Raw genomic sequence first — 12,780 nt, forward strand, 5'->3', positions numbered from 1 at the left:
CGATGAGGAGGAAGACGTTCAGACTGAGCTTTATCAAACACATCGGCAAATGAAGCATACTGAGGAGGGAGTCCCGGGGAGGAAGATGAGATGGAAGATTGCTGTACTTTAAGAGGAATAACTTGAGAGAGACAACGATGGTGACATTCAGGCCCCCAAGACGTAACTTGAGGAGTGCGCCAGTCAATCTGGGGAGAGTGACATTGAAGCCATGGAAGGCCTAAGACAATCGGACTTGTCGTAACAGGAAGAATTAAAAACGAAATTTCTTCATGGTGTAGTACACCAATCTGAAGGGTTACTGGAGACGTACTCTGGGTGATGAGACCATTGATGAGACGTGATCCATCTATAGCCGTCACAGTAATGGGTGTTTTTAAAGTGATCACTGGTAGGGACCATTGATTCACTAGTGATTTAGAAATGAAATTTCCTGCTGCTCCGGAATCAATCAATGCCTGTGACTCAAAGGATTTGGTAGCAAAGGAAATCGTAACATCGAAAGCGCAGACTTTAGATTTCATAGACAATGGAGAGGACTCCAGGGACCCTAACTTCACCTCTCCAGAACTAGTTAGGGCCTGGCATTTCCCGATTTCTTAGGGCAAGAACTGAGCATATGTGTGGAATCAGCACAATAGATACAGAGTCTATTCTTTACTCTTCGTTTCCTCTCTTCTAAAGATAATTTGGAACGTCCTATCTCCATGGGAATCACAGAAGGTGAAACTGGACGAAATTGAGGGTTTAAACGAAGAGGTGCTTTAGCAGAAGTTGTTTTCTCAGATTCTCTTTCACGAAATCTCATGTCTACACGATGGCAAAGAGAGATCAAATCTTCTAGTGACGAAGGAAGCTCTTGGGTAGTCAGTGCATCTTTAATTTTATCGGAGAGCCCCTGCCAGAAGGCGGCAACTAATGCTTCAGTGTTCCACTGAAGTTCAGAGGCTAAGATCCTAAATTGAATGACATACTGTCCTACTGTATGGGAGCCTTGTCGCAAACGAAGAATGCTGGAAGCAGCGGAGGTCACACGACCTGGTTCATCGAACACACTTCGGAACGTGGAAATGAATTTGGCACTATCTTGTAGAATTGGATCGTTTCTTTCCCACAGAGGGGAGGCCCAAGCCAGGGCTTGTCCAGAAAACAATGAGATAAGATAGGCCACTCTGGAACGATGGGTAGAAAAATTTTGAGGTTGGAGTTCAAAATGGACTGAACATTGGTTAAGGAAACCTCTACAAGTTTTGGGGTCCCCGTCATATTTTGACGGAGTGGGCAGGTGAAGCGTAGGAGCTGTAGACACCTGGGATGGCACTGGGGAAACGGAGGAAAGCACAGGAGCTTCAATACTAGCTGTAACAGTCTGTCCAGATGTTCCTTGGGAGGTTAACGATTGATAACATTGAAGTAACAGCTGTTGGCGAGCATCCTGTTGCTCCACACGGCTGACCAGATGCTGCAGCATCTCTTTAGCAGTAGGTTCCGTATCTGGGTCTGTCATGGCCTGATCTTACTGTCACGGGCACTAGGAGTCTTTACCCAGGGATCACCAGGTGATAGGCTTACCAGAGCAGTATAGGTGGTAATATGGTACTCTGGTAGCAGGGTGATCACGGAACAGGAAATAGCAGATGATGAGATGCTCAGGAAAGTCTATGACTAGCAGCACTGGCAATATGGAGGTAGTAATACACGAGGAACTGTATGGACAAAGGACACGTGAAGGTAGTCAGTGGTCTGCGGTAGCAAGTTGTACCACTGCTATAGTGAGGAGGAATGTCCAACAGAAACGAGGAGGTGATGAGAGTCAGCGGTCTGCGGATAGCAAGTTGCACCGCTGTCCGAGTGAAGGAATGGAATCCAAGTGGAGGTATCCGGGGAGTCAGTGGTCTGCGTTAGCAAGCTGTACCACTGCTATGTGAGAGGATACTGGAACAGGTGAAACTGTAAACAGGAGTCAGTGGTCTGCCACTAGCAAGTTGTACTACTGAATATATATGTGAGGAGGTGCACGGGGAGAGACTGCAACACAATATATACACGGGCACCTTGACTTTGATCCACAGTAATATGCACAATATAAATGTATAAATGACTGAACAACACTGCCAATATAGAAAGTCTCTTGAAGTAATCCGGCATGAGATAACACCGTCAATGATGGCAGTAGAGTCAGCAGATAGTACACTCCAGAGGAGAACCAACACAGTCAATGATGGCAATAGACTCAGCGGATAGTACACTCCAGAGGAGAACCAACACAGTCCAGCAAGGTATGCAATACACAGCACAGTCAATGGGAAGTATGCATACCGTGGTTCAGGAGAAGGCAGTCAGACAGGAGTGCAGAGATACCTGAAGGGCAGGAGGCCAGCAGGATACAAGTCCCTGGATGGGTGAAGCAGGGGTCTAGCAGGTGCAGCGCACAGGTAGGTAGACCAGCAGGGAACACAGGAAGGCGTGGAGAGCGGATCAGCAGTAGATGGATGAGTAGCGCTGAGAAGTAACAGCAGCGGGTCTCTGCGGGAACACGGAGGTAACCAATAGCAACCAGCAGGTGCAGTAACGATGGGACACCGGAGCAGAGTTGAACTGGAACAGATGATCACGGAGAGTAGCGAGTAGCAATAGTGGCAGCAGACTCAAGGAAACACGGTAGAGTAGACAAGGACTGAAGACTGAAGCGCACAGAGGCAGCGGATAGGAATCAGCTAAACAGTCACGATGAAACACAGACGGGTTGCAGGTTGAAGACTGTAGTGCACGGAGGCAGCGGATAGGAATCAGCCAAACAGTCACGATGATGAAACACAGACGAGTTGCAGGTTGAAGCCTGTAGTGCACGGAGGCAGCGGATAGGAATCAGCTGGCAGTCACAATCATGAACAGGTGAGTGGATGTGGTTGAAGCCTGTAATGCACGGAGGCAGCGGATAGGCATCAGCTAACAGTCCCAATGATACATGGTAGAGTTGAAGTGATTAGAAGACTGTAGTGCACGGAGGCAGCGGATAGGAATCAGCTCACAGTCACGATGATACAGTAGATGGTAGAAGTGGTATGGGAACCACAGTAGCAGAAGTGGTTTGGAAACCACAGAGGTAGAAGTGGTTTGGAAACCACAGGAATCAGCAGGGCTGAATAAACAAGGAAACACAGGAACACCTTCAGAGACTCATGGGGAATGAGACTCCAAGATCAGGCAATGTGGTGATGACCACAGGTGCTTAATATAGGGAGGTTGCCTGATCTGCCAATTAAGTTAAAGGAACATACACTGGAGGTATAGAAAGGGCTGCGCATGCGCAGTCCCTCAGGATGGAGGACGGCCACGGTTCCTAAATGTCCGGGAAGAAGCACTCACAGTCCGGTGAGTGACACTGCAGTAGGTGTTTAAAAAGGGACCATCGTCTTTTCTCCTATTAGACTGTACAAATATAAACACAAAAAACCACACCCAGAGATAAAAGGAATTCCTTAATATATATAGAGCAACACACTAGTCAATTTGATATATAGTACTTGTCAATGCAATTCAATTGTTCCAAAAGATCTGAAACCACACCTGGGGGTAAATGTATCATACTCTGGTTTCTTAAAGTCGCCGGAAATCGGCGAGTTGACAGCTAAAATTTAAAGCGACGCTGCCTTGTAAAGGGAAACTTGCCTTTACAAGGCAGCGCCGCTTTCAATTTTAGCTGTCAACTCGCCGATTTCCGGCGACTTGAAGAAACTTGAGTATGATACATTTACCCCTTGGTGGACTTTATCTGGTGGCTTTGAAAAAGTCCACTGGACATGGGACAAAACACGTCAGCCAAAATGCTTACACACAGAAAGTATTTCTGAATTTTTAACCTGTCAATGCATTCATTTTACAAAAGACATATCTTTTATGCTACCTCCGCACTTCAAAGACGTAGTTGCTATGTGATTATTAGCTTAATATTCGGAGCTATAAGCCAAAGGACTGTGTACACATACATAACTGAGGAGTCCCTTTGGAAATCAGTGTCTTTGGCACAAGTTGTTTTTAAAGTGGGGATCAGTTTTCTCCTGAGGAAGTTTCTATGTAGGAGTACTACTGGATTCCATTTATACAGAACTACATGTTGGTATTGAGGTGTGAGTTACACTATCCTCTTTTACCTATTTCAGATCTTTTGGAACATTTGAATGCCAGTGTCAAGAGCAATATATCAAATAGACTATTGAATTTCTCTATGTATATTAAGAAATTCCTATTATCTCTGGTTGTGAGCAGAGTGGTACTGGGGTGGTCTTTTTATATTTATTTTTATGGGATGATTTTAATGATTGTTTGAATAAAAATCTTCTTTGTATTGTATATGGGCGATCAATTCCTTTTGCTTTAAACCCGGCTAAGATTTTAGTATATGGCAGCGGTTCCCAAAGTGTGGGCCACGGCTCCCAGGGGTGCCACGCTCTGTCATAGGGGTGCCGCAAAACGAAACAAAAAAAACCGCACCAATCCAGTGGCGCCTGGGACCCAACATCCTCCTCTCTCCTGCCGCTAGTCACTGAATATTGGGCGTGACGTCATCACGCCCGAAATTCAGTGACAAGCGACAGGAGAGAAGAGGATGCTGGGTCCCGGACCCGCCTGATTGGTAAGGTTTTTTTTAGGTTTTTTTTCTCTACCTGGCCCCCGGGATGCAGAGGGGGCAGAGAGTGTGGAGATGAAGGAGGGCACAGAGTGTGTGGAGATGAAGGAGGGCACAGAGTGTGTGGAGATGAAGGAGGGCACAGAGTGTGTGGAGATGTAGGAGGGCACAGTGTGAGTTAGCTGTAAATTATTATTTGATAGAAATATAATTGATTTTTTTTTAAAAAAAATATTCTTTTCCCTTGGATTTATGTGTATTATTTTTGCATACAACTAAATAAGTATTTCTGTCCTGACCTAAATACTTATTACGTTTTTTTTACACAACTACTTATAAAATGGGAATTGCTCAGTAATTATTTTGGAGGGGTGCCTTGAAAAAATTATAGAGACTCTTAGGGTGCCGCAACCTGAAAAAGTTTGGGAACCATTGGTATACGGATTTACTAGTCTTTGGGTCATAAAAATGATTCCATCTATCAAAATATTCCATTACATTTTTTAAAGGGAAAGGTTGGCTCTGAAACAGTTACAATATGACCTCCCTATAATTATGAAGTTTGCAGATAAAGGTGAGGGAATGTCGTCGCAATGTCTAAGGATTATTATGTGAAGGAAGCTTTGCATCGACCATGAGATCCTAGAAACTGTCTCACAGTTGAAGTGCTACGCTGTTACAAATGCAATAAAAAAGTGTGTCTTACTTGCTTATTTATGAATAGCTGCAAAGAAATCAGATCAGCAGCCTCTCAGATGAGCTGCCCTATTACGCAATTCATCAATTTCTACATATGTTATATATGTTCTCCAATGCCTATGTGGATTTCTGATACACATTTACTTTATTATTAATTTTTAATATTTGGCTGCTTTTAATAAACTATTGTCTAGCGGGGAAGTGATGAAATTTTAGAGTATACCAATAAAACTATAGAAATGTTATATTTGTTTGTATAAGACTATGCACCCTCTTAGAAACACCCACTTTTCTTTATGTACATAGCTTTATTGATTGGAATGGTTTGAAAGTAGTAAATCAATTTGTTGTTAACCAAAATGAAAGTGAAAAATTGATTCCAGTGCGGCTATATGCTTTTTCATAATCACCGATATAAGAATATTCAACTTTCAGCTGCATTTCTAGTCCAGTCCTTTCCTGTTGCTTTCAAAAATTTCACTAGGCTTAGCACTAACTGAGCAATGCTTTTCAGACATACTCAGGGCTGTAACTAGGGCTGTGCGACAGGGGCAACTGCCCAGGGCGCAACGCTGAAGGGGGGCGCAATGTAGAAATATTTTAGGTTAATTTGGTTAAAATTGAGGGCTAAGGGGGTGGCATTTGTCTTTCTCGCCCAGGGCGCTAGAATTCTAAGTTACGGCTCTGAACATACATGTAAAAGTAATACATATATGTCATTTACCAAATATATGATACACTTATGAGGACACATTACTTGCAATTTAAAATTTACATTAAGCACTTTGGAGAATAACTAATGCATTTGAAAATACTGCAAATAAAGAATAAACTTACATTTTGTTGTATAACAACAGTGCAAATACCAGTTAATAAAAAATGGAATTGAATGTTATACGTTTCATTATTTATGCTCAACTTCCAGATTAGAGCCCAGCAGTCTGGATGCTATGTGCTTAACTTGGACTCTATGAACTTACTTTCCAGCTGGGAGGCAGCAACTCTATTGACTGACTCCATTGTGCTTGGTGCGAGGTTGTGTGTTCTGGGAATATTTGCAGTCAGTGGCTCTATGCTTTGATTATACTTCTCAATAAGTCCCAGTTTGCTCCACCAATTATCTTCCAAAGTAACATCAACAGATTTTTCTGGATTGACAGATATTTTCTTTTTTAGTTCATCAATAGTAAGGCGCTGTGGTTTATTCTGAATGTGAGGGACTGCAAAACAAAATAGGCAGCTTATTAATTACTGAACTTGTTTTTATAACAGAATATAATTTTTGAATTAAATATTCAGCTGACATAGAAATGAAAAAAACAACATAACATAAATGAAAAAATAAAATACATGGCGTGTCAAAAACATTTTTTACTAAGATTTTTTTATAGAACATATGTCGATTAAACGAAGAGTGCTTTGTTATCGGAAAATTGCTTATTCAAGAGTATAGATGCGCAAAATTTTGTAACCAGCTCGCAATTCAAATGAATTTCACTATCTTTATTCCCCGGTTGCGTTTTAATCAGTATTTTTAAATATGTTTTTTTATTTTAAACAATATTTAAATAATATTTTGAAATAACAAAAAAGCCCTTTAGCATTTTAGATGCAAAAAGTGTTCACCATTCATGTTCGAGGTTGGGCGTTAAAAATGTAATAAAATGTTTTCAGTTCAATGACCACCAACATATTCGCGGTACAATCTTCAATAGATCCTTATTCGAACTTGTGACTTGAATTCACTGCTTGCATTATAATAAGTATATTTAAATATTTTTATTTTTGAACATTATTTAAATAATATTTATAAATAAGAAAAAGTACTATAATATTCTTCAGATTCAAATAAGATTCGTATTCAAGGTTAAAAACAGCTAAAATATATCAATTTAAGTTAGTACATATTCAAACTGGTTTGCACATGTGTGAAGGGGCTCTTATAGCCTAACCAGTATGAATATGCTCGAACCTTTTCGACTTTCTCAAATTTACTTTGATTTTTTTAAATTAGCTAACATTTTAGAAATTCTGGCAAATTTGAACATTTTTGTGTCGATATGATGAACCAGTTTGAGAAAAGGCTCAAGCTAAACCAATCAATCTGTTTACTGCCTTGCTTCTTTATTACTGTTTATTTTTGTTTATCAGTAACTAAGGATACATAAAAGCATCTATCTGCACTTGCATACAACCGCAGGAAACACGGGAAACACACTCTGCCCTCAAATAGTAGAGCTGTAAGTTTCCAAGGACAGGGATCATTGCTGTTCAGAATTAACCCCCTTCTCATTCCAATAACGCTTCATGTAGCACTGTCAACTCGGATAATCCAAACAGTACTGTGTTAGTTTATGGAAAGTCACACTCTGGATAGAGCTGTGGTTGTTAATAAGGAACAAGCAGTGTTTACAGTACTTGTTGGGGCAAGTTATCCCAAACCAAAGATAATTTCTGGCATTTGACTCCCACAGTTTTGCTAGATGAGTGGAAGGGAAATGTTAGTTTAAAAATCCCACTCTAAATTTTTTGAACGGAATTATCTTTTAAAGTAATGTGCCACCACACACAATTAACAGTGTCCAATTATGCACAGAACTAATCTTCAAATGATTAATGAACTAATCTTCAAATGATTTTTACTGTCCATGTACTATAAGGTGGTGGAGTGTAGATGTACAATGCTAACCATAAGTAATAAAACACAAATATTTATGAACTTGGGAAAATCCCTTTGTCCATATTTATTAAATGGTACAACACATTAGAGGAAAAGCATGTGCTAAAAATTTGTGCCATAAATATCTCCTCTCTTGAAATTATTCAATGAAAAATATGTGCGAGACTTGACCATGACCTTTATAGCCTAGATACAGAAAGCATGGATAAGTGGGACAAAAGGTCTAGTTAGGATGGAAGTGGTATTTTCGCTCATGAAACTACAGAATATATCTGCAATTGTGAATTTCCCAAGTAAGGGTAACACAAACCCTTGATAAATACGTTTTCCCTCTGTTCCTAGGTGCAATTATCATTTTTTGTATAAGATAATGAAATATGATCACAAGATGAATCACATTATATAAAATAATCACCAAACAATATGAAAGTCTCAATAAACAGGTGTATTATGAATTAAAGATACATCTATTTGTGTATGAAATTTGCCTTCCCAAATGTAGTAATATTACCTTTAAGCAAGAGCAGTTTGGTGTCAATATTGCTCTCCAGGCATTCTAGGATGTCTTTGGCTGCATCTGTAAGGTGAAAGCTTGGAGGCAAAAGATCAATAGCAAGAATGAAAACTAAGTTGGCTGTGAACTTAATTTACTGTACATACAGTGGCTTTAAAAAGTATTCCTCAGGTTTGATATTTATCACATTTTATTTTCTTACATCATGGAATCAAAACAAATTTGAGAATTCAAGTAAAACTCTAAAGTTTTTTAATGTTTTATTGCAAATAAAAAACAGATAATACATACATTTTCTCACTTTTATTGATTGGGGTCTGGGCTTTGCACTGGGAACTCCAGGAAATGGATTTTTGTATTTAAGAAACTCCAATGTGACTTTTTCTATATATTTTGAGTCCTTGTGTTGCTAAAATATAAATATTTCCTTGGTTTTTTGGGAGGTTGTAGCAGGGTTTCCTTCACAAATTGTCTGTTCTTTACTTCATCTATTTTGCACACTATTTTGCTAAGTTCTCCAGTCCCTGAAGAACAGAATCTCCCCAACAGCATTATGATCCTGGCACCATTTTTCACAGTAGGAATAGTGTTCTTGGGATGATATGCAGTGTTAGGCTTGTTTTAAATATAGTGCCTATAGTTCAGGTCAAAATCTTGGTTTCATTAGTTCATATAATGTCTCACGACTTGATATGTGAGTCTCTGTATGGTTTGTGACTTTTTGGCAAATTTCACGAGTCTTCTTCAACAATGGTTTTCTTTTTTTTTTCATATTCCCATAAAGCACAGGTTTATGAAGTGCCCGTCCTATTGACATCTTATTGAAATTAGCCCATCTGTGCTATGGAATGCTATGGAATTAGATCAGAATTGCCATAGGCCCCTTGGTGACACCCCTGACAAGTGCAATTCCTACACAGATGCTCTGTTCTGGAGAATGGCCTATTCTGAATATATTCATTGTTGTGTTATATTTCATACATTTCTTTATGATAGACTTGACAGTATTTAGGAGGATATTAAAAGTATTTTCTTACATTATTCCTGTGATTGTTGCTTTTCAATAATCTTTTCTTGGATTTGATTTGAATGTTATTTGACCTACATGATGGAGCTATTGTTTGGAAGCACACTAACCAACTGTGGGACCTCTCAGTCATGTGAACTAATATTTACATGTACAGAGGTGGTCTCCAAACCACTAATTATGTGACCCCCGACTACAGATTTATTTAGGAATGTATTTAGGAATTTAATTAGGTTTATGTTAGCAAAAGGGGTTAATAAGAATTCAAGGAAAAATCAATTTTGATTCTATGGTGTAAAATATGAAAAATATATTTTATAACAATTGTGTGCCTGATTCATCTTCGGACATAAGTCCATTTGTGTGGAGAGTCATGCCCCTTAACGGGATTTATGTAAGTGAACGCAATTGCATGCCACTCATGTCTGAATGCAACTGACACTTTTTGGTTATACCTTCTGATGTTATTTAAAGGTGTCAGCGGTGTTAATGTGGATGTTAAGCCACAACACTTTTGAACTTCAACAGGTTTCTGTTTATTTAACATTGAATAACAGTAGATATATATGCCGGTACTCAGTTTATTTTTGTAACTTGTAGTACAGTTGTAGCAATCAGGCAGTAACAGTTTATACAGGTTTATATGTAGCAGAGGATGGTTTCCCTTATATACTTGTATACATATGCTGCAGATACAGGCAGGATCTCTAATGTATACTGTACGACAGTGCAGGTAATACTTGATGTGGGCACAGACTCTCTCCTATATAGTGAGCCTCCGGTCACCTTCTATAACGTTATAGGACTTATATATACACTTTGGGCCTGAGTTGTTAAGGAGAGCAAAGCAAAAAAGGAGTAAGTTTGATCCTGGATAAACCATGTTACAATGCAAGGGGTGCACATTAGTTTATTATTTTGCAAATAAATTAAATACTGGGTGTTTTTTTCATGTAGCACACAAATACTTGATAGCTTTATTTATTACACTGAAATTTAAAGTTGATCTAGGACATACCCTACCCCAACTAAACATCTGTCCCCACATTTTAAATTTACCTCTTCCTCCAGTGGAACTTGGTTTTGCCCAGGTGTTACACCTTTTCTATGCTTTACTCACCTTGATGACTCAGGCCCTTTATGCGCAGCAGATATTGCTGCATCCTCTCCATGTCTTAATGGAAGGGGTTTGCACATGCGCAGTAGTGCGATGTTCTGCCCCCCTTTCTGTTTCCTCCTAGACCACCCGGGAAAGAGAGGTAACCATGGAAACGCAGAAGATGGAGTGAAAGCGCTCCATATACCAACAACACTTAGGACTTCCTACACCTTGACGGGCGGAACGAGGGTGGGGATGGGTGGATATGCCTAGGCAATGTACAGTAAGGGCATGCTAATGTAGATGAGGATGATTCTCTTAAGGGGACTTTATGTATGCATGTGCATTTACTGTATTGTGTTCTGTCTGTCTATATATGGCAAGTATTTTATAGCAAGATCCTAATTATACCCAGATTCAGATGGAAACGTATCTTGAGATCCACTTGTATTTGAATACTGGCATATGTACGTACAAGTTACATGTGTTTTTATTAAATGCAAGTTCCATTCTCATTGTGTTCCAAGATGAATCATGTTGAAACCTATTGTACTTTAAATATGTGTGCCGAATGTGGACAGCAATTTATTTATTACTATTATATATTCAGTATAACATATTTTAAAACAGATATATTAAAAAAAAACTTACTCTAAAACTAACTATAGAGTAGAATGTATAATTTTGCATTATGCAATTAAACATGTAACAGAATAATAACAATCTAGTTTCCACAGTGCATTTCATAGATTACAGATAAAACACTAAATGAGTAATGGAAAACTGCATAATAGGTCCACAAAAAAGCTATAAACATGTGTGTAAAAATACATACAATACATAGTGGGGGATCGGTGAGTGGGAACAAAAATATTTTTCTCTAATTATTGGTTGGGACAATAAATGGGTATTGGAGCAAAGAGACAATGAAATTAGTTAAGAGCAAAGACACTTCCTTGGTTGCTTGTAAGGGGACATAATCTAGCTCACAACCAAATATATGGACAGAAGCTGGCTGGGATTCTTCCTAACAATCATGCTCCCTTAGTAAGCTTTTCAAAGTCATGAATTACCAAAAGGAATGCAGTTGTTGAAGCTTTTGTAAAAGCAAGGGACTTCTGTACTGAAGAATTAAAAAATAAAGAGACTAATGCTGGTTATACACATGAGCCAATACTGCTACTCAGTCTAAGCACAGAGGGACAGGGTCACTTTCTATTTTGGTCACACACATTGTTGGGTCAGGCCCAGTCAACTAGAGGAATGTTAGAGGGGCTGGAATTTACAGGTTGATAGTGGTCACCGCATTTATAAACATGCCTGTTAATGATACAATATGTTTTGATCCTATTAATCTTGGCATCGCACTTGTTTTTATTATTATTATTATTTTTTATTTATAGGGCGCCACTAGCTATCCGTAGCACCGTACAGGGGCAGACAGAAACACATTACAGGGTGAGACAGCACGGTACAGTTAACAAAAAGTACAGTAACTCCGAAGCTCAATGTACAGCTAGATGAGAGGTGAGAGCCCCAAGCGGGGTAGAGAGAGGGGTAGAAGGGCAGGAGGACCTCGTGGAAGAGACAAGGAGCTGAAGAGCAGAGTTAAGGTGGTGGAGAACAGAAGGAGAGGAGGTCCTGCTCGAAGGAGCGTACAATCTAAGGGGAGGGTAGGATGGACAGAGATGCAATGGTAGGAGGAGGGAATGGGGAGAACAGAGGCTGAGACGGAGAGGGGGAAATAGAATAAAAAGGAGGGAGGTAAGAGGGGGACAGGAGGGAGGGCAGTAGTGGGAGGGGAGTAGGGGGAGACTGGGAGGAGGTCAATTTGGTGGGGGACTGGAGCGCTTTAAGGAAGAGGTGGGTTTTTAAGGCCCATTTGAAGCTGGACAGGTTGGGGGAAGTTCTGATGGAGCAGGGGAGCTGGTTCCAGTTGAGGGGGGCAGCGCGGGAGAAGTCTTGGATGCAAGCATGGGAGGAGGTAACCAGGGAGAAAGAGAGGCGGCGGTCGCTAGACGAGCGCAAAGGGCGGGATGGAGCGTGAATGGAGATTAGGTTGGAGATGTAGGGAGCAGTGGAGTTGGAGAGGGCCTTGAAAGTAAGAGTGAGGAGTTTTATCACGATTCTG

The 12,780-nt window shown here is 40.1% G+C and overlaps 1 protein-coding gene across 1 annotated transcript in view; it reads right to left on the reverse strand.

Annotated features, from left to right (window-relative positions):
* Nucleotides 1-12,780, reverse strand: part of LOC142107789 (protein shortage in chiasmata 1 ortholog-like) — a 133,715-nt gene that overhangs the window by 106,708 nt on the left and 14,227 nt on the right. Inside the window, exons 3-4 of the mRNA XM_075191411.1 lie at nt 8,521-8,600; nt 6,310-6,549 (exon numbers count right to left, since the gene is read on the reverse strand). Of these exons, the coding sequence (XP_075047512.1) occupies nt 6,310-6,549; nt 8,521-8,600 (320 nt within the window). The remainder of the gene's footprint in view (nt 1-6,309; nt 6,550-8,520; nt 8,601-12,780) is intronic.

The sequence above is a fragment of the Mixophyes fleayi genome, chromosome 1 (assembly GCF_038048845.1).
Source record: "Mixophyes fleayi isolate aMixFle1 chromosome 1, aMixFle1.hap1, whole genome shotgun sequence".
Taxonomy (NCBI): domain Eukaryota; kingdom Metazoa; phylum Chordata; class Amphibia; order Anura; family Limnodynastidae; genus Mixophyes; species Mixophyes fleayi.